This window comes from Bombyx mandarina, chromosome 01, assembly GCF_030267445.1.
Source record: "Bombyx mandarina strain Sakado chromosome 01, ASM3026744v2".
Classification (NCBI taxonomy): domain Eukaryota; kingdom Metazoa; phylum Arthropoda; class Insecta; order Lepidoptera; family Bombycidae; genus Bombyx; species Bombyx mandarina.
In genome coordinates, this window is record NC_143208.1 from 13,004,719 (window position 1) to 13,031,119 (window position 26,401).

At 36.6% G+C, this 26,401-nt stretch overlaps 1 protein-coding gene and 2 long non-coding RNA genes across 3 annotated transcripts in view; 2 read left to right on the top strand and 1 right to left on the bottom strand.

Moving 5' to 3' along the window:
• The first annotated feature begins 2,130 nt into the window (after positions 1 to 2,130).
• The window catches only part of LOC149503565 (uncharacterized), a 33,585-nt gene continuing 9,314 nt past the window's right edge, over positions 2,131 to 26,401 (top strand). The window contains exons 1-8 of the long non-coding RNA XR_016324119.1: positions 2,131 to 2,844; positions 2,928 to 3,094; positions 3,357 to 5,028; positions 5,098 to 5,729; positions 5,972 to 6,129; positions 6,869 to 7,056; positions 7,339 to 7,442; positions 11,652 to 11,905. This is a non-coding gene — a long non-coding RNA (uncharacterized LOC149503565). The remainder of the gene's footprint in view (positions 2,845 to 2,927; positions 3,095 to 3,356; positions 5,029 to 5,097; positions 5,730 to 5,971; positions 6,130 to 6,868; positions 7,057 to 7,338; positions 7,443 to 11,651; positions 11,906 to 26,401) is intronic.
• On the top strand, positions 7,757 to 11,207 carry LOC114241601 (uncharacterized). The gene is made up of 2 exons (XR_016324169.1): positions 7,757 to 9,614; positions 9,948 to 11,207. It is a non-coding gene; the product is annotated as an uncharacterized LOC114241601 (long non-coding RNA).
• LOC114252422 (uncharacterized) lies at positions 21,038 to 25,952 on the bottom strand. Its single transcript, XM_089727809.1, has 3 exons — positions 25,298 to 25,952; positions 24,890 to 25,072; positions 21,038 to 21,182 (listed from the first exon to the last, which is right to left on the bottom strand). Exons 1-3 carry the CDS (start codon positions 25,950 to 25,952, stop codon positions 21,139 to 21,141), a joined length of 882 nt encoding a protein of 293 aa, XP_089583935.1. The 3' UTR covers positions 21,038 to 21,138.

Here is a 26,401-nt window from a genome sequence, read left to right on the forward strand (position 1 = left end):
GCACAGAGATTTTGTCTGAAGCTATTGGCCACTGACCATGTTTTTGTTATTGACAGGATAATACCTAAAGATTTGCCTATTGATTTTATGGGCATTTCTAATATCAATATGAGCAGTTTTATGTCTGATCATTTACCAGAGACAATACCGTCTTTACCATAAGGGCACACAGGGCCCGTACTCAGGGCCCCGAAAGACCGACAATTTCTCTCACACGTTTATTCTCAAAACATTTTTGTCGGGCACATTACACTTTTTTCACAAATCAGTAATCAGAAGGTATTTACAAGGCATATACTATGCCTATAATAGAAGATTTTGCTCAACAGAAATCCCAAAAGAAACCGTTATCGAAATCGTAACCAAAAAACCAGCAGCATTCTAATATCATTAATGACATATTATATTCTATTTGATTACCTATAATAAATGGTCTTAATCAGTAAAAAAATGTTATTATAATTCGGTTTTTTTTCAAAAGGTTTCTTTCCAAAAGGGCCTCAAATTCTCATGTGCCCAAGGGCCCCATCCTAGTTTAAGACGTCCCTGACCAGAGATGCTCCAAATTTCTCTTAGCATTAAAAATACATTCAAAAATATATACTCATCTAACCTTTTGCCTATATATGAAATCAACAATTATACCACTGTAAATATGGCTGTAGAAACAGATTGCCAAAAAATTGGGATTAAAATTGTATTTTTGGAGTATATTAACAATTTACCTGACATAAATATTTATAAATTATATACAGATGGATCAAAATTAGTAGAGAAGTAGAGTAGCTTCAGCATATTATGATCCACAACGGAAGATGATTCAAGATCCACGACAAGATAGATCTAGCTAGATGATGCTTCAAGCTAGACAGTCACTGCAGTATTTTTACTGCTGAATGCTACGCTTACTATACAGCACTTTCCATATTAATAATGCAAATAATTCTGACTTTTTAATTTTAACTAATAGCAAAAGTTCATTGTTAGCACTAGAAAGTCATCCTTTTAGATTTAATATGAACTATATTATTTATAGAATAAAAGAAATATTGGCAAAATTAAATGAAAGAGGAAAGAATGTCCAATTTAAATGGGTACCTGCTCATTGTGGTATTTTTGGCAATGAAGCTGTAGACTGTACAGTACGAGGTACATGTGATGAAGACCACACTAATGTAACAAAAGTAGCGTTTACTGACTTTCAGCAGAAAATATCGGAAAATGCTAGAACCCTGTGGTATGAACACTGGAAGTCTATAAGTCAAGAAAAAGGGAAACGGTATACAAAGATACAGAATACCCCGCCACATGTACCTTGGTTTATCATATTTAAAGAAGCTAATTCCAGACAATTCATTACCACCAATAATGGACTAAGATTGGGTCATTGCCCATTGCAGAATTCCTGCTCATTTTTTTTTTCCTTTTTAGACCCAACACCAAGTGCTATTTGCCACTTTCAAAATAAAGGTTAGGAAGCAAAAAGCAAATCAGAAAATATAAGTTAGATAAGGTTTAGGCAGGAAAATTGGATTAGGATTAATATAATTAGGAAGAATAAATAATATATATAATTATAATTTTAGGTTAAAACTGTTGAGGAAGAAAGCTACCAAAATATCCGCTATAAAGAGAGCAAGATTGTCCATTGTGCTTTTACCCCTTCTAAATCCGTTTTGACTGCCACTGAGTAAACTGTTACTTTCCACAAACCATTCTAGTCTAATTTTAATTAAATGTTCTAAAATTTTCAACATTACAGATGAGAGAGCTATGGGTCTGTACGACAATACATCTGATGAAGATTTACCAGGTTTGAGAATGTAATGAACATAGAATTTATAAGGTTTAGGTAATATGTGAGACTAGAATCACTCAAATGGGCAAAGAAAGAATAAGGAATCTTATCATCACCTGGAGCAGAGTCCTTAAGATTCGAGATTACCCCCTTCAGTTCATTAAATGAAAAAGGTAAATCAAAATCTGAAACTGGATCTGAACATGAGAAAGGAAGGACAGACGGGATAAGAACTAAACATTCTTCTGGAACATAAGGGGGAGCTAATTTATCAAGAAACTTGTCAGCCAGATCATAAGACAAGACTTTGACTGTATTTTCTTTATATGCAGATCTAAATCTTCTTATTTGGTTCCATACTTCAGAAAGTGAGATATTAGGACAAATCAAAGCACAACATTTTTTAAAATCTTCTCGTTTATTTTTAATAAAAGATTCCGAGTACTATTGATGCTTTCTGTTAGAATATCAATTTTTGCTGTAATAGTTTCTTCTAAATATAATAACTCGGCTGCTTTTCTCTCCTTTACCGCCTGAGTGCACTCCCTGTCCCACCAAGGAGGAGAAGGAATAAAAATACCAGAAGGGCTTTTAGAAGGGAAAACTTCATCAGCTGTTTCTATAAAAGCAGAAGCTAAAATTTTTGCTTGTGCATCGGAATCTAAGTTATTAATATTTTCACAGTTGGCAAGTTTAATATCCAAACGCGATTGAAACGTTATCCAATCCTCATCTGTTACTTGAGATAGATTGTACTTTATTGTAGACTTATGTTTAGAATGATCCTTAATTACTATGTTATTGTGTGAAAATGAAATAATAATAGGATAGTGGTCACTTCCATAACTTAATTTTAATGTTTCCCAGGTCAAAGACGGCACCAGAGATGGGGAGGAAATAGATATATCAGGAGCACTAACAATTTGATCAGGACCAGTTCTACGGGTTGGACTTCCAGAATTTAAAATACACAAATTCTGTTCATTAACAAAATCAAGAATTATATCTCCAAATTCATTAGATATTGAGCTTCCCCATGTCTGATGGTGAGCATTAAAATCACCCATTATTATGATTGGTCTAGGAAGATTTAAAATAATAGTTATAAACTCTTTGTTAATCTCTACAGAAGGGTGGGGAATATATACACTAACTATACATATATTATTTACAATGACCGCAATAATGGATAAACCAAAACTATGATCAGGTATATCTATAAGTTTAAAATTAAGAACACTATTTACAAGAAGAGCAACACCGCTGTACTCGTCAATACGATCTTCACGGATACAGGTATATCCTTTGATTTTGAAAGGATATATATAATTTTCAACCATGTTTCCTGTAAAGAAACTATGATTGGAAAGTGTTTATTTATTAAATTTATGAGATCAGACTTTTTACTTAGAATACTTTGACAGTTCCACTGAATTATCTTTTTTATTTGTGGAGCCATTGTATGTTTTGTTTAAAATTTGTCTTATGATATCAGCTGCGTTGGACGGTGTAGCATTATTAGGAGCAAGTAAATTAATAAGAGCAATAATTATTTCAGCCACAGGAGATTCAGAATTTTCATTAAATTTTAAAGCACAGTCATTAGAAGGAGATGGAGCATCGTAATCTTTTGTAAGATTTCTATGGGCCCTTTGATCAAAACCTTTATCACCTTTAAAGGGAGATCGAGGTTTCATAAAAACTGTTTTTTTATATGACGATGGACTTTTACTGGCAATTACTGGGCTGGGGGCAATAGATTCATGAAACGTTGAATGATTCTTACAATCCGATGGAATTGAAGAAAGAACATCAGCATACGATTTATACACTGGAGGATGAAGTTTACATGCTTCCAAGTATGACACACAACTGTTCGCCATTGTCTGCTTTATGGCCCTTTGTCTTTCAAATTCTGGACATTTCTTATTTATAGCAAAGTGTAAGCCGTTACAAAGGCAACAGGAAACATGTTCCTCCTCTACATTACAAGAATCTCCTGTATGATCTTGACCACATTTAAAACAACGCGGTTTCGATCTACACTGAGCTCTAACATGACCGAATCTACAGCAATTAAAACATTGAACTGTAGGATAAATGTACAAATCAACTGGTAATGATGTAAAACACATTTATACTCTTTTAGGTAAAACCTGTCCAAATGTTATTACCACGGATTCCGTGTCAATAAAAGTTTTATTATCATTTACAGTGCTTTTTCTTCTTAATCTCCTAATTTTTAGGATTTTTCCGCAACCTAACGGAACACTGATGTTATTAATTATTTCTTCTTCAGACCATTCTGTAGGAATATTTCTAACGATACCCGTGCGAGTAACTTGAAAGGTAGGAATGAATGCTTTATATTTATTCTTCTCTAAAATATCTAAATCTATGTTAGCCGCATTAAAATTTTCAAATGCTAGTGATAGCCTGTTTCTACCAATTCTCTTTTTAATAGAATATTTTTTCAAAAACTCACCAAAAGAAATTGGGTGTAAAATGGTATTGTCATTAGATGCCTGTATTTGTTTTTGAATATGAATGACGTAAGGAGCCGCATCCGAGTCACAATATTTATGTCTTCCTATAAATCTAGCAGTGGCATAATTACTTTCCATTTGAGTCGGATAATTAGGAAATATATTAGTAGACACTGGATCATGAACAGAGCTATTAATCTTTAAGGCTTTAATAGGACCACTTTCCTCACATTGGCACTGGCAGACGGTGTTGCCTTTCGAGTCACACTTGCTCCTTTTCCTATTGCAGTGTCTACAAATTCTGCGAGATGCACGTTTGCGATTTACAGATGTTTGATGTCCGGAGTAATCGGTATCTACAGTAGAATCGTCATGCTCGACAACAACATTATGCGCCACTGCGGGCACTGACGATAAGTCACATTCGTCATTTACTTGTAAAATATTAAAACTATTAGAAGCAAGAGTCCCCGGGATCTCCCGGGGGGTCCATTTTACGAAACAAGGTCAAAAAGACTTACCCGACGACGAAATTAAATACACTAAATAAAGAAAAATTAAATATATATAAAAATATGTAGAAACTTATCCTAATCCAACTATACGATAATAAAAAAAAAAATTAAATAAAAAACACGACTGCCAAATTTTATGCTTCCCGCGCTTTTTTTCAATCTCCTGCTCATTTGTTTAAAGTTTAAACGTTTAGCAACGGACAAAAACTGTCAATTTCGTGTCAATGAGGTCTTTTTTTTTTTTGTGGAGTTTATGGCCTGGTATCTAGACCTTTAAGCCAAAGGCCATGTCAATGAGGTCGCTGATCTGAAACCATAGACCTATATAGTAGAAACTTAATGAAATGAAATATCATAAATTTATGTTATGTAAATAGATTAATTTTAGCGTTTGAGCTGGACGATGCTTATAAGGGTGATTCGCCTTTATAAACAGGCGTAAGGATGGACTTACAAGTAATTTTATCAAACCCATTGCATTTCAAACCAATTTATAGATATATTGTTAACACAATAGGAAATATTTAAAAACAAACGAATAATGTTAAGCACCAATTGAAAATACTTCAATTTGATGCTGTTTTGTTTATAACCACTTGTAAATCTACTGCTTGCGTGAAAATTAATTTAAGATAGGCCATAAGGTCTTGTAACCATTGGGCTTAAAAAAAAAGTCATTTCCAAAAATTCTGACATGCGAATGGATTAAAAAAAAAATTAAGGTTTATAATTGAGCTTACTGAAAATACTTCTCTCTAATGAGATGAATAATATAGTTGGATTTAGCATCATATTTAGGATTATCCAAAGCTTTCATGACACTCATACTATCTGTGACTATGATCCATTTATCATAATTATGTAGCTGAATATAATCAAGTGCAGCCAAAATCGCTGAAGATTCTGCTGTAAAAATGCTAGCAGCTCTAGGTAATTTATAGCACACACCTCTTCTCAATTTTAAATCATAAATCGACATAGCAACTGCTTCATTATTTATCGCACCATCAGTGTACGTATGATAATAACCTTAAACCTATGAATTCATTCATTATAAACATCTTGTTTAAACTTTAACGAGTTGTTAATTATAGTAATCATGTAGCAAAATTTGCTAAAGAAGGAGCCACTATAACAGGCCAAAGTATTACCCTCATAAATGACACAATTAGTTTTCAGTTCTATTGTTTCCAGAAGTTAGTGAGCAAGAAATGAGGAAGCATTATACTCTGAAGCATACTGTAACTTGGCGACTAGAGAATGATTAGTTAAAGAAGAAAGTTTCAGAAGGAATTTATGAGAAGAAATTTAAAACAGAGCAGTAAAGGAGGTAAGTTAGCTTCAATATGCATGGGAATAATGGGGGTTGATATCATAGTACCCATTATAACCTGCAAGCATCTGTTTTGTATCTTATTCAATACATCTACTAAATTATTTTTATGATAGTAGCAAAAAAAACATTCAAAGTGACGTCTTACTATACTTTTATATAAAATTAATAATATTTTGGGATCACAACCCCATTAGGTATCTGCTAAGGACTTGAAGATATTACATGCTTTTAAAACTCTATCTGATAATAAATCAACATATTTTTTCCATTTGAAATTATTTGGGAACAGTACTCCTAAAAACTTTGTGAAAGATACTAATGGTATTAGATTGTGATTATAATATATATTTATAGACCTGGTTAAATTTGCATGAAAAACCATTGTTTTACTCTTTTCATGACTGACGTCCAAGTTAAGAGAGTCAAAATAAGATCACCGACTTTAAAGTGCTGTAAGTTTATAATTAATTTCTTGAGAGCTAAAAATAAAAATAAAATAGTAATAAATAAAATAAGCTAAAACCTGTACAACAGACGAGTCATCAGCAAATACAAGATTGCTGACATCAGAACCAAGAACCATATTAAACTGATTAATATAAAGTATAAACAACATTGAACTTAATGACTAACACTTTTATAAGATAGCCGAGGTCCAAACAGTTTATTATTATATTTTACAAACAGCTCTCTGCCATGTAGAATGTTGAAGGTCCAATTTATTAACTTTCAGGTAAAGGCATAGGATATAAAATTGAAGAGAGTATGTGTAAATTTACATTGTTTAAAGGACCAACTATATCTAAAAAGACGGCAGCTACAATTTTATCCTCATGCAGAGCACCATCAATGTCAAGAAACAAATTACTTAGGCAGACTCCGGTGCAAAACGGCCACGATCGAAACCAAATTGATTAGTAGGTAAGATGTGATTGTGTTCAATAAAGAATTCCAATCTTTATTTGATTAATTGCTTAAAAATTTTTCCTACACAAGAGCTTGAGAATAATTGGGTGATAAGAGTCAGCAAAATTAGGATATTTTCCAGGTTTAAGGATTGGAACTAAGCAGTCAGTTTTCCATTCTTTTGGTATTAAATTACATTCCCACAAGCTATTCAGAATACTCAAAAAAATCTGTAAATTAGCAAGATCTAAAAGTTAAGTTATCAAGTCCAGTAGTAGAATTTTTTCTTGATTTCAGGGCAGATTTGAGTTGTGCTATGGTGAAGTTATCAATAAAATATGTGTTAACAGATGTGAAGTTCAAAGAACAAAAGTAAGGAAGATCATATTCTACAGCATCAGGTGTGTATTTATGCAGAAAGTCATGTAACCATGTACTATTGAGAATTTTTTTGTTATTGTAGTTATATGTCCTATTAAACTTTCTCATTTTTTCCCAAATATGTTTCATGGGGACTAAACGATTTAAAGAGGAACAGAATTCTTCCCAGGCTGAGCGACATTCATTTCTAATCGTAATCTTTTTTACAGCTTGAGCTTTTTTGAATGCTATGTAATTTTCTAAAGGAGTTATTTTGAAAGACAAATAAGCCTGTTTGCAATTTTCAACAACTTTAGAACATTTCTCATTTCACCAAGGCAGAGGTGAATTTTTTTTTCTTACCTTTACCTTGTTCAAACCTTTTTTTTTTTTATTGCTTAGATGGGTGGACGAGCTCACAGCCCACCTGGTGTTAAGTGGTTACTGGAGCCCATAGACATCTATAACGTAAATGCGCCACCCACCTTGAGATATAAGTTCTAAGGTCTCAGTATAGTTACAACGGCTACCCCACCCTTCAAACCGAAACGCATTACTGCTTCACGGCAGAAATAGGCAGGGCAGTGGTACCTACCCGTGCGGACTCACAAGAGGGCCTACCACCAGTGATTACGCAAATTATAATTTTGCGGGTTTGATTTTTATTACACGATGTTATTCCTTCACCGTGGAAGTCAATCGTGAACATTTGTTAAGTACGTATTTCATTCGAAAAATTGGTACCCGCCTGCGGGATTCGAACACCGACGCATCGCAACAACGAATGCACCGGACGTCTTATCCTTTAGGCCACGACGACGATAAAACCTATTGCCTTGATTATTATTTACAATAGTTTTGTGAAATACAGAAAAATCGACTGCACAATATAAGACTAGGCAAAACCTATTACAACTCTATAGCAGCGGTCGGGGAACTATTTTAATTATTACCCCAAAATATTTTTGTGTAAGTAGATATAACCCCATGGCGAAGAAAAATAAACCAAATCTCTTCTTTTTAGCATCTTTCATATTATAGCTCCCATGATAATTTTGAAAAGAAAACAATAACTAAAAATTTAATTTAAACATCATTTATTCAATTTATCAATGTAATACCTAGTAATACATAACGGTAATAATAGTAATATAATATGTAATATAGAGTTGAGGAAAAAAATAGCACCCACAGAAAAATTAAGTAAATGATACTTTCTTGTTATTTTATAATTCATATTATGATATTTTTCTTGGATTATTAGACGAAAAAACTAGTTTAAATTTTACATATAGCCCCCATAAAAAAGCTTTTTTAATTTAAATCATTTTTTTTTGGGAGTCAACAACACACTGAACTAGTCGGGGACGCGAGACCATGTGGAGAGCGCTTCGTGATTTGTCGGCGCCGCTCGGAGCCGTTTCGGCAAGCCAATCGCGGCACACGATGTCTACAATAAAATTCTTCTTCTTCTTCTTCCAGTGCCTCTTCAATCCTGAAGGTTGGCCGTTAGCTTTCTATATTCGTTTTTATCTGCAGCCAGCCGGAACAGCTGTTCGACGGAGGCAATACCGGTCCACTCCCGGATATTCCGGAGCCATGATTTCTTTCTTCGCCCAGCACGTCTCTTTCCTCTCTTACAATAAAATACCTGGGTCAATTACGAACTTTGTGCTTTCAAATAATGTGTTCTATCTCATTCTCTCGCCGGCTGAATCCTATACATTTATGTTTGTGTCTCTATAGACTTATTTTTTCGCATCGTTTCATTTCGTTGCATCGAGTTTGAAATCACAACGATTCTAAAGAAGTTTCACTTCAATTTATACTTTTTACTCACAAAAGTTTCATTTTTACCCCCCAAAATTTCATTTTACCCCATTTGGAGTAATTTATCCCAGTTCCCCTACCGCTGCTCTATAAGATCAGATGAAATTACAAATTTGTATAGCTTGTTATTAACATATTATATATCGCACCCTTAAAACATAAATGGCACTATACAAAAAATGCTATTTTTTAGTTAAGTATAGTGTCAAAATGCGTAAGACGAAACGCGCCTAATGCAAAGACCCCTGTAGCTCTAATGCGCTTAATTTTCGCTAGATGTTGCTAGTGTCACTTATGAATTTGTAACAACTTGCACGGTCGGTAATTAATAAATCGGCACTATGCCAGATCGCGACAAGTCACCGGAGGGATCCCTTGTCGAGGTGAGTAAAAAACTGGCACATTTCGTTAAGTGTCACCTTTTAAATAAATATACTTTCGAATATTTACACTGAGTAAGTGCATAAGTGGCAGTTTGAGTTTAACGTCAGTTATTTAATAACTTTAATTAGGATTTTGTTTTCTGTCTTCTACAAGTCAAAGATAAATTGTTTGAATTTTACCATCTCTGAGCTTGCAAGACATAACACTGAATGTTTTTCTCGGACGAATCGCAAGGTAACCGTGGAGCAAATGAAATAGGCAGTTGTGTCTTGAAATACTTGCAAAAAAATCCGATTTAGCTGACAAAAAACATAGATTTGTTTTCTATACAGATAACTGCTGCGGCCAGCAAAAAATCAATTCATCATCGGTATGTACATCTTGCATAGATGTACATACCGATGATGTGCACTTAACTGAAAAGTAACATCTATAACACACAAGTTTTAAATCCGTGGACACACACAGAACGAAGGAGATGCAGCACATTCAACGATTGAGCAACAAATAAAAATAATACTTAAATCTGGACCCATTTATGTGCCTTCCCAGTACGTAACCGACATCAGAAGTGCAAAAAAACATGGCACACCATTCAAAGTAAACGAAATAGCTTATAACGATTTCATTGACATCAAACAACTGCCCTTTCCTAGACTGAACAAAAGCGTTGAAAGTGAGCTTGTAAAGGTGTCTGATATAAAAGTCATCAAAGTGGTGAAAGTTGAAGATAATAAGGTAAAATGTTATTACAAAACATCCTACGTTGATGATTTCAAAGAACTTAACCTGGGATCTAAAAGAGCCAGTGCAAGGAACCAGAGGACTGAAGAATTGCAACATCTGTATAACCAAAAGTTAGATTTATCCGAAAGAAAGAAGAGTGACGTGAAAAGCCTTCTAGATGCTGGTTTGATACCCAACTTTTACAATTCCTACTTTGACAGAGTTTTGAACTAGGTGGGTAGTGTCCACCCTTTAAAAATGTAGTTGATTAATTATTATTTGTAGGAAGAGGTTTTTGATAGGTGTTTTTTTGTGATCTATTTTACGGATTTTTTTACGGAAATGTTTTTAAGTTACTGTCACTTTATTAATATTTTTCTCGGTTCTAGAACTTGATGTTTAAAGACCGAATTGCTAAAAGACGACAGGTTCTTACATAATTCAGTTTTAAATTCAGTTTTACAAGATTTTCTGGATGTATCTACCTACATAATGTGAAAAACAATATTTTTAAGTTAAGTACCTACTGTAAGTTATAATAAATAATATTTTTGCTGACTCTTGTGATTAAGCCTTTAATACACTTATTTATACGTAACTTTTACAGTTCCTACTTTGAAAGACTTTTAACCTTGGTATTTAATTTGGAATACCTCTATTAGTAAGTAGTAAGAACAAGATTCTAATATAATGTTAATTATGATAAAATTACGAATTTTATTCAAACACAAATCCTAAGTTTCTGTTTTTTTGACAATACCTTTGTCTAGATTTAGACAGATTTTTTATTATGATTATTTGCGGTAGTTTTGACCTAAAACTGTGAGCGTGTGTCAAATAAATAGTATTCTTTAATATTTCAGTAATTATATTGTTTTATTTCTCTTTTTTATCATTACAATGTAGGTAAAATAACGACTTAGAGGTCATTAAGCAAAAATTATTGAATAACTATCAAACTATAACCGACACTATACAAAACTTTTTTTTTAAATGCTTCTCCATTGATAAATAATCAATAATTTTATGGTATGCCACTGGATTCTGAAACAGCGTTAGTTAAACTGTTATTTTAAGCCGATCACGAAGCTTTATTTACATTTTTTAAGTTCCATATCACCCATACAATACTTAAAAAAACTTAAAACGGCCATACTGTAAAATTAACATTTTCGTATAGTGTCATTTATATTTTAAGGGTGCGATATATTTAGCCCAATCTATAAAATTAGGATTTATATGTTAAACATCACTACTAGAATTAGCTATAGGGATATAATTGACTGATGAGAAAGAATATTTTGTTACAGTGGGAAAATGATAATTGCCAAGAGGTGATTCACAGACCTGCCATTCGCAAGAAAGGACCAAGGATGATGAGACCATAGGTCAAGACCATTTGGCCTCCAACGATTAGAGCCTTTTGTAGTTGGATTTCTGTCATTCAAGAGCACTAAGCTATTCTCCTCCATAACATCAATGTCTCTGGCACGAGAATCAATACTACCACAACCCCACACCGTATGGTGTGCATTAAAGTCACCAGCTACTATCATTGGACTAGGTATACTTTTAAGTTTTTAAATTTTGCCTTATTAAAGCTTGGAGTAGATTTCGGCGGACCCTAACAACTGACTAGAAATAAATTTGTTATATATCTTATATCTTTAAACGAGCAATTCTTGTATATGTTACATTGTATATATATTGTAAAGATATATATTAGTATAGATTTTATTGTAAAAAAAGCGTGGAGTGCTTTTCAGAATATTATCAAAATAACCCTTCTTACCCTTCTTTTGTTATAATTTTATATTAAACCACGCCGCTGACAAATTGTTTTTTTTTATTGCTTATATGGGTGATCGAGTTTACAGCCCACCTGGTGTTAAGTGGTTACTGGAACCCATAGACATCCACAACGTAAATGCGCCACCCACCTTGAGATATAAGTTATAAGGTCTCAAGTATAGTTACAACGGCTGCCCCACCCTTCAAACCGAGCATTACTGCTTCACGGTAGAAATAGGCATGGTGGTGGTACCTGACGGCGCGTGCGAGAGGCCGCTGCTCAGCCCTCGTAGGGACTATCGAGTGCCGGGTGCGGGGGCGCCCGGCACTCGACTGTTGGTCCGGTGGTGAAGCGGTGCAAGGTGGGTCCTGTGTGCCGCTCACGGTGTGTCTCCCGAGACGAGGTACCGTAAGTTTCGTGTAGTCGGTGTGGTGGAGCTCGATGGGGTTTAGTCGGTAGTCGTTCTGCGGGGCAAGTGCTTCGCGCGCCTTTATCAATGCGTAGTCTCCTGTGAGAAATTGGGGGAGGTGAAGGACCTCGGCCCTTCTCTTCTCCCCTTCTTCCTCTCAGGAGGCGCCGGAGTCCGACATAACCCGGTCCGTTACCCCCCTCGACCGGGTATCCGTAAATGGATTCCCCAGCGTTAAAAAAAAAAAAAAGGGTGGTGGTACCTACCCGCGCGGAATCTCAAGAGGTTCTATGTTCTATCGTTACAAATCTTTTCACAACACTAGTGATCGCCCGGTGGTCGTAATGCGACCGTAATTAATTTAAATTATAAGCTTGAACATTACGAGTATTATGGTTCTATTGTCACATTTCTATAATCACAGATTTCGCCAATGTTACACAATAGACAAATAAATATTAAAGACAAACAATATTAATCTATTCTCAATTTGAACACAGACTTTGACAATAAACTAAAGATTATTGTATTGTGGGATTCCACAATACTCCTAACGCTCTAATATTGTTTGCAGAGCAGCTGCCAAGATTGATTTCCGACGACAGTTGAGTGGCCCTAAGATTAGCACGAATAAATTTTAGCGCTGATGGGTCGTTGGAAATCCAGACCAGCAGCTCGAAGCAGGCATCATTGTGAACCCAACAATATTTGCCGCCAGTTGTGCTGCCTCTTCGATGACTGAATGTCATCGAGAGAGTCAATATAATCGTCTATATAATGATTGTACAAAATAGCATGAGCTGCTTTAGGAAGTAAAACTTCGTGCTCACGAGCGTTTTTATTTTTGATAAATGGGCTGCGGCACGCACCGAAAACGATGGCTGTCATCCTAAACTCCTTTATAGGTTGGTCTCTGCTTGACCTCCAGAGATACCGGAGGGCGTCCATATCTTGTTCCCTAGCCCTTACTTGAGGGAACATTTCCTGGATATCAGCAGTGAGATCAATACGGCACCCGCGAAACCGAAGTAAAATATCTAACAAGGTCTGAAGCAGGTCTGGACCAGGTAGCAACAAAGAGTTTAGGCTGACGCCCTCATTCGTGGCTGCCGCGTCGTGAACTACACGAAGCTTATGTTTCTGAGGGTGCTAAACGCCAAAATGGGGTAAATAGAGCCTCACAAAAGAAGATTGTTTATTTTTAGTGTGGTTGGCGTTCTCAGGAGCACATTCTTCTACATAACCTTTAGCGATCATATTTGAAATGAACACGTTATATGCTTTTACAAAGTTAGCGTCTTTAGCCATGCGCCTTTCTAGACTTAAAAATCGTGACATGGCTTGAGCGTAGCTGTCGGGAATGCACTGTATATCGTCACGCCACGGCATACCAACCTCAAATCAACCAGAAATGGATAGACCTCTAGCAGTTTTATCTAAAATCTTGACTGCACGTTTATCTGACCTAGAATGTAGAGTTTCTTTTTTAGAAATACCTAACGAGTCAATTTTGTATTGTTCCCTAATAAGAGTCTAATTTCTCCCCATCGGAAGGTTTGATACACACAAAGTGTTTAACAAAGTCCACTAATTTAGTTTTACTGGTCGCGATTCCCAGCCTAAGGCAGCTAAACAGGCAACGGGTTCACTCTTACCACCAGACCTTACCTCGCTGCTGATTGACAAATGCCAATGTTCTGCCCCAATTAAAACTGTTGGAATAGCATCTTCGTAAGTTACTTTGCAAGGTAAATCCGCTAAATGTGCGAAATAAGTAATAGTTTCCTGCCTAATTGTTTGAGGACGCAGAGACAAAGACTCCATAGCTCTCGCATTTTTCACTAAAAATATGTCTCGTGTGTGCCTACCTTTAATGTGAAAATCTACATACGATATCGTAGCGTTTCTACTAAGACCGCCTATAACCTTGACCATTATTTTCTGATGAGGCCCTGTCGCACCGATTTGAACAGCAATACTTGAGTCAATGAGCGTAGCAGTGCTACCGTCATCGAGAAGTGCGTAAACATTGCAACTTCCTGAGGAACCAGAGACAGTAATGGGTTAGATTTTCAGAAATACACGTGGGCATAGAGTTAAAATAGAGCTGGGTTCTTGAACACCTGTAGAAGTGGTAGACACTATTACCTTTTCGACCGATGCAGGTTCGTGGTGCGTAGTCGCATGATCGTTTTCGGTGGATTGTGTGTCGTACGTAGTATTGACAGAAGAGGCAGGTTATTTACCATGCAGTAACGGGTGATGATGTATTAGACACCCATCAACACCACAAGGGTTAACTGTACATTTTTTCCACTGATGTGAACTACGCCTGAGACATCTATAACACGCTTTTACCTCACGCAGCCAGACCCACCTTTCATAAACAGATAAGGCTTTGAACTCAGAACATAACTTAATATTGTAATCTTTTTTGCAAAACGCGCATTTTTAAGCTTTTGTGTAGACACCACCTTAGAATTTGGTTAAGAGTGTGTAACTAAGTGAATATTTTCCCGTTTATACGGTTTGTTTAGTTGAAAGTTTTGTGATGAATGTTAGATCGAGCAAGATTCCGGTGATAAACTGAACCGAATAAGTTGATCTAACTCGCGCCTCAAAAAATCGGACATAATCTCTAATTTAGGACGCCCTGTAGTATCTTGCATAGCAAAGTCCTTCCATCTTAATTTAGTAACCGGGTTTAATTTTCCTAAGACGGCCTGAAATAGTTCTGGAGAGTGCAAGTACTCAACTTGTTTTAGTATTTTAAAAAAAGATATAGAATTACGTACGTTAGTCGTTATTGTAATTAACTCTTTCAAGTCATTTCCCAAACGTGGTAGATTTTTTAGAGCGGAGACTTCCTTAAATACTATAATTTCCGGCCGACTAATCTTTTCAATATCTGAAAAATTGCTTTTGGTTAAATCAAAAATATGTTTAAAATGTAGACATGTTAAGGCGTCTCCGTCGAAAGGAAACAATTCGAGCTTATGTTTATGACGGTGCGAAGTAGCAAGCGCCTTGGCCGCGGCTGGCTGTCCTAAACTTTGTACCCATCTTTCTGTTCTTTCTACGCTTACCCTGGCAGAACCACTGCGACTGCAGCGACTTGCCGCGGCTTCCGCGTCGAGAGCGGCAAGTTCGGCCTGCAGTTCGCCCTCCTCTACCTGCTGACGGAATGCTGCCAGTCAACTTTCACGTTGCCTCTCGCGTTCGGCCAGCTATAGATCACGTTGCCTTTGACTTTCAGCGAGCTGCTCGTGCTCAAGACGTCGGCGCAGGGCGAGGGCTTCTACGGCGGCCTTTTGAGCTTTAATTGTGGACGACGAACGATGATTTTGACTTAGACGTCTCACTCGGGGCAACGCTGTCTACATGAGAAGTACTAGGTTGCATAATATTATCTTGCACACCAGTACTAGTCGCAGGGTTTGTCGGCATGATTTTACTTTTACTGCGGGTGATCATTAAGTGAGAAATAAAAATAAAATAAAGCAGTGAAAATGAAAACAAATACTACGAAATGAATGAATAACTAAAGTTACGTAATGAAAAATAGGTATGCTGGAAAATTATCCGGCTCGAAGTACCTAAATGAAATGAGCAAACCAAATTAATCTCTGCAAATGATAAAACAAATGATTACAAGTTGAAGTATGATTATTTTTTAATAAAAAATAGAAAATCAAGCAAACAGAAAGAAATAGGTAAAATGAAGAGACGACGTAAAAAAAGAGAATAAAAAACTACATCAACTATCAAAATAGCAAAGGGGTCCGCAACAAACTAATTATGTAATTATTTTGAAACACCATATTGTTGACTCCTTTTGTACGCGTCCGCCAAATCCTCTTTTTTTTAAACTTGATTTAAATTAATTATCTGGCAGTGTCGCCGAATCAGCATTAGAGCCAATTTTGTAAACAATAAGTCTGACATTTGCTGACGATGATTAATGCATAACCACTCTGTATTACAATTTGAATAAAATATAGTAATTGTCCACTGGCAAATATTGTTATTATGTAGGTTAGGTATACAAAACTGTTCAAAAATTGTAAACGCAATGTGTACAGTTTGACACAACTGCAATGATGGATATGATATGTCAAACATTTTTTATCTTGCCACCACTCCCTTAATTTAATTAAATCATATATTTTATTTTCCTCTGGATCTGCAACCGTCAAAGTTTCTCTACAGACCTGCCATTTTTTTTTTTTGATTAACATAAGCTAAATATCCACTTATATAGACCACTGGTTCATTTGAAATTTTTGCTAGTCATATACTATTTCATTATATTCTTCTTCTTCAGGTATACTGAGAACTGGGTTGTCTTCCTCATTTTCATTTTCTGTGGAAACTTGACTAGAAAACTCATTAATATGTTGACCTTGATCATCTTCATTTTCAAACCCGAAAACTAAAGAAAATCTGTCATGAGTTTCTTTTTGTCCTCTTCACAATTGGAGTTTTTGTTGTGAGGGGCGGTATGTCCTGATATTATAGAGGTTTTCATAGCAGCTATAAATGTAGAACACGTCGGACGCTTGTTTGTTTGACCATGCTGTCTTTTAAAACAAATAAATTTTCTAACGCATCCTGGTTTAACTGCCGTAGATTCAAATATTTATATCCTAAACCCTGAACTTCGAGTCAAATATCACGCAGCGATTATAATGATATGATGTAACCTTGAACACATTTTACATTTTTTGCTACCACACCATTGTGGTTGAAAAATGTTAAAGTAGACAGTTGCTTTCTAAACTCTGTCCAAACAGCTAAATGGTCAGTTTTAGCAGATGCGTTTTCCTGTATACCTTTTTTCACGTCAGCATCTCCTGATGGTCTATTTGTATAATTAAAAAGTTTATTGAATTTTTCAATTAACAAACCAGTCTGTAAGATTTCATCTGATCAGTGAATATTTTCCACATTTGTGGCTAATAATTTAAGAACAGCAGCCACTGTTTGGCTAAATATTTGTACGGCATATTTAACTTTCATCTTAGCTCTGAACTTTGGTTGTACTTGAGTTGATTTGAGTTTGCTAAGATATAAAAAAATCTATATCGTTCCTCTACCTCAACTAAATGGCTTCATTGATCTTTCAATTCTTCCATTTTCAGAAATCCTTGTTTTAAAAAGTAATTTCTCAGTGATTTTAATAAATGTGGAATATCATAAATTATAGAATTTTTCTTATTTTCAAATTCGAAATAATTATGTCCACCATTGTTTCACTCCTTTAACAATCTTAACGCTCCCATATTGGTGGGCCCTTGATCGTATATTGTTGATAAAACTTGAAATCCCGTGTTATTAATTCCTTTAATTAAATCTTTTATTAAAACTGCTATATTTTCTGAAGATACTGTGCCTCTTACGAGATAGAATGCCAGCGGTTGTTTAATTTTTCTCCCAATACCTTGTAACATGAAGACTAAGGCATTTAGGTTTGCTAGCTCATTTTTCCTCTCATATCCATAATCGATAAACCCTTACACTTTATCTGTAGCTTCACTATAAGTTAATCTTTTTTTAACACTATTTCGTCAAAGCTAGCGAGCATAATTTTGCCCTTATTTTAAAAAAAATTGAAGCTAGATTTTTCAGGTGGTCAAGTACAGCTGTATTTAAACCTGGCTCAACAGGTATTTTTTTCATTAATATTTGCAATGTTTTGATACTCGGAAATGGTGCGAGATATCGCAGATATCTATCTGTAAGCTTTTGGTGAACGCTTGAAGATGGCTAATGCTGATATTTTATCTTTAATAGTCCAGCGTTTACCTTGTTACTTACGCTTTTGATTTTTCAACGCGGACGTGACAATTTCTTTCAGAAATTCTGACGTTAAATTGTCCATTAGTTTCGCATTCTTTTTTAAAGATGCCAATGTGCACTTTGTTTTTCTCAATTCACTTAAGAGCCTCCTTTTCCGTGGTGTAAGATCTAAAACAAAAAAATTACATGAATACTTATTAACCAATCGTTAAAAGTGGTGCTATAAGTAGATGGCGTTAAAAATACAAAAATCACCTACATCTTCTAATTTTCTTTTTTTTATTTGACTTTCTTTCTGCTCGCTTTGTGTGGTGACGTCTGTTAAAAATATATGAAGTACAATAGAATTAGGATATTATAATCTTATGTTGTATTGTTAAATATACACAACCAGAACCATGCGCTGAAAAAACAATATTAATTAACAATAAAATAATAATAATAACAATATTAATAATATTAATAAACAATATTAATAACAGCAGAAGCAATTACAGTTGTCAATTTGGTACTAGCATCAATTAAAAACTTATTACGTATATCTACGATAAGGTTAAAATGAAACAGAAAATCTACGCCAATGATAGCTTTAGTTACATCAGTTACCGTAAAGCGCCACACAAAATTACGTAGACGGCTTGCCCATATGGACCGAAGAAAGTCGTCTGATATGGTAGCTTCAGCTAGCTATCGTAAATGTCGTAAGAATTGTGAAGGCTTACGGTCACCTAACTCTTCGATTGTAAAAGCTGTTTTAACTTTTTTTCTTTAGACACGGAGAGCCACTTGATCAGTTCACTTTTAAGGTACTCATATTTTTTTATAGCCGGTGGTGAAGTGATGACGTCTTCTACTTCAACCGCGTACTGTGCGACAAATACCTGTTCTTTCCTTTAAAAAAAAAACAAAACACTAGTGTCTCAAGTAAAATATATATACCTAGTCAGGTCATAAATTCTGTCACATGTTTAATGTAAAATAATTGAAACAAGTTTATTCATTATGTAATCATTCATATACCAAAATGAACTTAACAAAACATAGATTCTTATGACACTAAAGTTTATTTAAAATGACCTCCGTGATTTTGAATACAGGCCTTCAATCTGCGCGGCCAGTCGTCTATCGCAGCACGAACGAGGTCCATGTCAATATCGGCGGCTGCCTTAATCAAGGATGTCTTGAGTGACTCCAAATTGGGATGAGGCTTTGAGCACGTCTTTTCCTCCAAGCGTTGCCATATCTTGTAATCTAACGGATTCAAATCTGGACTGGAGGAGGGCCAGTCTTCGTGCCGGATGAAATCGATTTCACGCGCCGCCAGCCAGTCTTGTCTGCTCTTCGCTCTATGAGCTGGCGCCGAATCTTGTTGGAATACCCAGTGCCTGTTATTGAACATGGTATGAGAAACAGGTTCCACAAGGTTCGTCAGGACTGTATTTTGATACACAACTGCATTCGTTTTTACACCTTTCTCACAAAAATGTATCTCTGTTAAGCCCCAATAAGAAACTCCCAATCATACCATGAGCGAGGATGGAAAATGACCTCGTTGGACACGCGGAATACAGTTGCTCGCTTCTTCACTACTGTGTGCGTACACCTTATCATTTTGTTTGTTGTAGCTCTCTTCTACGGTAAAAATTTTTTCATCCGAAAAAAGAATTTCCCGATATTTTTTTCCCGCGTACCGCTTCAACAAAGCGCGGCATCTCTTCAGTCTCAGGTCCACTAGACGAGCATTCAAACGATGTCCTGTTTTTCTTCGATATGCCCGAAGCCCTAAGTCTTAATTTCACCGTGGTTCTGCTTAACCCCATCTGAAGGGCCAACAGTTTCTGCTTACGTTTGGGATTTCTTTGAATTCGCGCCTTCACAGCTTTTATCACTGCTGGAGTCCTAACAGACCGAGGGCGACCACTTCTTGACCTGTCATCTACACTAGAGTCTTCATTGTATCGTTTGATGGTACTATAAACGAATCTTTTGGTTATATTCAAATTTTTCAGTATGTTAAAAATTTGAATTGGCGCGTAACCGCAACGATGCAACGCAATAACTGCAACACGGTCTTCTTTAAGCGTCCACTCCATATTTAAAAATGAGTAAAATCCTAAAAGTATACATTTTTATTTTCATGAACAATTCGAAATTCGAATTCAATAAACTTTTTTGTGGCCAGCATTCTAAAAGAAAAGTTTTTACTGTGTGACAATACTTATGACCTGACTAGTTATATATATATCGGGGAAAGGCTCTCTTCGTTGACATCGTCATTAGTGGCTGTGGGCTTAGTGGGCTTCATTGGGATGAAATGCGAGCACAAAACACAATGGATGCCGTTTTATCAGTAGTTTAATTCAGTTTATACAATATTTCGTTATTCCACGGTAATATTGTAGGAATACAACAGTTTAGACCGAGCAGCGAGTTCGGTGCACCAATCTCACTTTAACTATATCCAACGATCCAACTCGATACGTTTTTATGCTCACAAAATACGTCACACGTCCATACAAGCTTTCTCCAAAGTGAAGATGGCGCCTCGACCACGCTCGAGACAAGACGCTCTGCTCTGATTGGTCGCTGCCTACGTGATTTACAGTTATGGTACCTTTTATTACAGTTTATTTTTATGAAAGGTTTTTAAGTTATAGAAAAACGTAACAAACAAGATAAAATAAAAATAGGAATTATAAAAGTAATTACAACGTAAAACTAATAATAATAAACATTAAGCATGTAAACAAGAATCAACTCGACTCATTGCTTCCTCTGACACGGCCGTCCTGACATATCACACGTCCTCGTGTGATGTTGAAGGCCGTGCATCATCGCTATCTGCAAAAAAAAGAATCTTTATTTTTGTACGTCTCGGCCACTCCTGACCCAGGACATTACAGGATCCTTACGTTTGATCCTTTATGCAATAACTCCATTTCTGTTTCGTATTCCGATCTGAGTCCTAATAGATTCCACGCTACATTCTAAATTAATTCCATAGTATCTAAGCAGCCACTTCGCCGTTAACAGACTAATAGCAATAAAATGGCCACCTCGCCATCCTATGGCCACCTCGCCATCCTTTGGCCACCTCGCCATCCTATGGCCACCTCGCCATCCTATCCAAAGGGGAATGTCCACTCTCCATAGTATGCTAGGCCCAAGATGGACATCAAATATTACTATAAAAATGTACTGATTCAAATTCTTGAATGTATTGGATATCTAAAAAATATATTGAAATTGACGCCACTATTATAAAAAATATAATAAAAATAAAAACTCGTTTTGAGGTTAATTTTCTATATAAATAAGTGTCGGATTGTGAGATACTTCAAGAACTTTTCTTTTCTTAATGTTTAAGATGTTCCTAATGTATTTTTATCCAATAGGGTATAAAAAACACACTTAATTCTTTAAATATCTATATTTTCTTCATCTTCATACACAATTAGTATCATCTAAAAATAGCAAAAGAGAGCATATACACGGTTTTAAATCTCGGTCAGGGTAAAACCACAATTCACACAATGTTTTTTAGTCGTAGTATGAAACGTTATTACAACGTGTATATATAATGTGCAAAGCAGTTCCAATGTGCACTTGACGCAGCGATTGTTCAAACATCTCCATTAGCAAACGCGGACTCAGACGAACAATGGAGACACCTAAAGGACCAGATCAATGAGACATTCGAAAAGGTTGGCAACAAGCACCCTCTTACACCCTGCCCTAAACAGACCTGGATGTCAGTTAAGACCTTGAAACTCATACAGGATAGGAAGGAGCTTAGAAGCCGTGGGTTATCAGATCCAGCAGACAGTAAAGTACTCGGAGCTTTCTAGAATGATCCAAAGACAATGTGTGAAGAGGTAGAGGAGCATGCGTTCAGATCGCAAAGCTCGGACGTCTTCAAGAAGTTAAAACTACTGACAAAACAGTTCAAACCTAGATCATGGCTGGTAGAAGATGAAGATGGTACGCCTTTGCAAGACTTAGAGGCAGTGACGAGGAGATAGCGCTACTACTGCGAGAATCTTTATAGAATCTCACGTGAATGCAACTCACCACAAGATACAACAAATTGGTGCGAGTTAACGCTGGAACCACCCATCCTTGAATCAGAGATCACCGCCGCTATAGACGCGCTTAAATACAGGAAAGCCCCTGGTCCAGATCGTGTTATATCGGAAATAATAAAAGCCATGGGTCCTAAAGCCGTAAAAGTCCTACACAGAATTTGCGACAACATCTGGCGAACTGGAAGATGGCCTTCAGACTGGACTAAGTCGATCATATTACCTCTTCACAAAAAGGGATCCACTTCTAAGTGCGATAATTATAGAACCCTTGCACTGATATCACATGCCAGCAAAGTGATGTTACATATCATCAATAACAGGATTTGATACTATCTGAACTGGAAAATACCACAGGAGCAGGCGGGTTTTGTGAGGGGCAAAGGAACCCGTGAGCAAATTCTAAACATTCGCCAATTGATCGAAAAGGCCTAGGAGTTCAACACACCCACCATCTTTTGCTTTATCGACTACAGTAAAGCCTTTGACTGTGTTGTGTGGACGGACCTATGGAAGGTACATAGTGAACTGGGAGTACCTCTACACCTCGTTGCCCTCATCCGCTCTCTATACCTGGACAATAAAGGAATGGTAAAGGTCGAGAACTGCACATCAGAGCTTTTTGGTTTCGGTAAAGGGGTAAGACAGGGATTTATCCTGTCCCCTATTCTTCTTAACACCTATGGAGAGTACATAATCAGGCGGGCATGTGAAGTTTGGGAGGGCGGAGTCACAATAGGTGGCACTAAAATAACCAACCTCCGCTACGCAGATGACACCACACTTCTTGCTGCAGGTGAAATCGAGATGGTGAACCTCCTTGCTCGAATTGAGAACATCAGTTTGCTGTTGGGTCTAAAAGTCAATCACAGCAAGACCAAAGTGATGATTGTGGATCGAACCAACAGCCTTGAACTAACGGGAACGCTGAACCTTGACGTCGTGAGCGAATGCGTCTACCTAGGGTCTAACATTAATAACACAGGATCATGCGAAAAAGAGATAAGGAGACGTATAGGGATGGCCAAAAATGCAATGTCCCAGCTGCATAAGATATGGAGAGACCGTAACATCACGCGAAAAACTAAAACCAAATTGGTGAGTTCGCTAGTTTTCTCCATATTCAGTTATGGCGCGGAGACCTGGACAATGAAGAAGGCCGACAGAGACCGAATAGACGCTTTTGAAATGTGGTGCTGGAGAAAAATGCTACAGATGCCATGGACCGCCTTTCGCACCAACGTGTCTATTCTGAGAAAGCTTCATGTCAAAGCCAGACTTTCCACTATATGCCTTCGTAGGGTGCTGGAATTCTTCGGACATATTGCTCGTAAAGAGGGTCATAATCTTGAACAGCTGATGGTGACAGGAAAGGTAGATGGCAAAGGTCCCAGAGGACGCAAGAGATGGTCGGACCAAATACGATCTTCTCTGGACATCAACTTTCACAATGCCTTCCACAAAGCTAAGGATCGTAGAAGATGGAGGGAAATCGTACGGAAGAAACTGATGCAGCGGGAGAGTCACGACCCTCAGTAATGAGGAAAACGACGCGAGGAGGAGGATGAAACGTTATTGATAAAAGTAATATAAATCGAAGAAAAATCAAAACACATCCATTTTGTACGCAAGCACAACACCACAAGCAGCAAGCGAAGTGTCAACTGTCAGTCAGTCAGATTAAATTCAGTGTTGTCAGTATAAAGTAAAATAATTACATGAAATTCATATATCGATTGTTTTTTTAAATAACCGATTATTGATTTTTATCTTAATCTTTTTTTTACGAGTATACATTATTTTTTATGTTTTTGTTTTAGTTGTACATATTTAAATAAAAATACTAGTAAAGTTTTTTTTATTGCTTAGATGGGTGGACGAGCTCACAGCCACCCTGGTGTTGCTAAGTGGTTACTCGAGCCCACATACTTCTACAACGTAAATGCGCCACCCACCTTGAGATATAAGTTCTAAGGTCTCAAGTATAGTTACAAGTTAAAGTCCAATGGGTATGTCTTCGATGTTATTTTATGTGCATAAAATCCATTAAAATCGATTGATTAATGATAATACTTGAAATGATTTATTTATATGTTTTATTTATATACTCAAAATATTTACTTCATACGTAAAAGGTTTTGAAGCTGGCAATATTTTTCCCGCAAAAATAAAAATCCTTGTTTTTTCAATAGAGTTACTTTTTTAAAACTACTTATTGTAAACTATAGTGGCGCTTATTTGCAAGAAAGTAAATACATATTTATTTATGACAAAATTAATGCACTAAGTATTTTTTCTATAATCTATTGTCCGCTTTGGGCCTAAAATGGGCATTCCCTTTTGTGAGTTATATGTTACACAATGTAGCAATAGCGTGCTGTAATGTACCGACAAGCTTACGAGAGACGCTCTCTTTAATTAAGGAACAGTCAGCACCAGAATCAAAACAAAATGGGAACTGCTCACCAAATTGTGTAATTATCCCGGTGATAGGCTTCATACCACACACGTTCACTCGCTTCACGATGCTGGGTGCGACGGTTGGTTGTGCATTATTACTTGTAACTGTCCATGTTTTTGAGCACCGCGATGCCACATGACCTTCAACACCACACTTGTAGCAAGTCACAGGGGCACGCTTACCCTCAGCTGTGTCAGGGTGTTCAAATATCGGAGCTGTTTGCTGTTTTTCATGCGATCGACTGAAACATTCATTAGATTTATGGCCAAGCTATCCACAAGCGTAACATTTTGTGGAACCAGAACTTAATTTAGGAAGTTTGTTATCGTGCGTATTGCTTGCAACGGCTTTTGTCATCTCTTGGTAGCTCCGTTTGCGATAAGAAAAAGCCATTAGTTCGCGTTGCATTTTACAGCGGGTTGTTATTTCTTCCGCAAAAATATTGCGTTGTAACCGTGGCTCAATTTGTCCCATGTGTGCAAGTATTAAAGACACCACCATTTCTTCCTTTTCTAAATTACTCCATCGTGACATGAGTAAGGTAAATAAACGGCTTGCATATGCAGCAAGACATTCACCTTCTTGTGGTTTACCAGTAAGCATCTTCAATAACGTCGCTGCACATATTTCTAACGTAACAAATCGAGAAATAAAAATTTCCTTAAATTCTACCCATTTCATATTAGGAAAAACTATTTGAGAAAACCATGTTGCAGCCGACCCTTTCAGAGCCTTACTAAGAATGAGAATTAATTTACTTCCCTGTATCTCACGATCCGATAAGCAAATGTCCGCCGTGGCCAGCCAGGCCAGGGCGTCAGTGTTTGCATCATCCGGTTGAAACTTAGGCAGCGTGATGTTTTTATCCTCAAGATTCGGTGGTTTAGTCAAAGCCTCCACGAGTAGCTTCATGCTAGTTTGTTGTGCTTCAAATAACGCACGCCACCCATCATTTGCCGTTATCTGTCCGTTCACGTTTTGTGCCTGCACCGATCCCACTTCTGATGTCGGGGAAAGGCTCTCTTCGTTGACATCGTCATTAGTGGCTGTGGGCTTAGTGGGCTTCATTGGGATGAAATGCGAGCACAAAACACAATGGATGCCGTTTTATCAGTAGTTTAATTCAGTTTATACAGGTAATATTGTAGGAATACAACAGTTTAGACCGAGCAGCGAGTTCGGTACACCAATCTTACTTTAACTATATCCAACGATCCAACTCGATACGTTTTTATGCTCACAAAATACGTCACACGACCATACAAGCTTTCTCCAAAGTGAAGATGGCGCCCCGACCACGCTCGAGACAAGACGCTCTGCTCTGATTGGTCGCTGCCTACGTGATTTACAGTTATGGTACCTTTTATTACAGTTTATTTTTATGAAAGGTTTTAAAGTTATAGAAAAACGTAACAAACAAGATAAAATAAAATTAGGAATTATAAAAGTAATTACAACGTAAAACTAATAATAATAAACATTAAGCATGTAAACAAGAATCAACTCGACTCATTGCT

What these genes read in the sequence shown, in the direction of transcription:
- LOC114252422 (XM_089727809.1), bottom strand. Translation starts at nt 25,952, where the DNA reads ATGAAGCCCACTAAGCCCACAGCCACTAATGACGATGTCAACGAAGAG. An exon ending in GGAAGAAATAACAACCCGCT is followed by an intron (nt 25,073 to 25,297) that starts GTAAAATGCAAC and finishes ACCCTGACACAG; the next exon opens with CTGAGGGTAAGCGTGCCCCT. An exon ending in CGGGATAATTACACAATTTG is followed by an intron (nt 21,183 to 24,889) that starts GTGAGCAGTTCC and finishes TTTTTTTTGCAG; the next exon opens with ATAGCGATGATGCACGGCCT.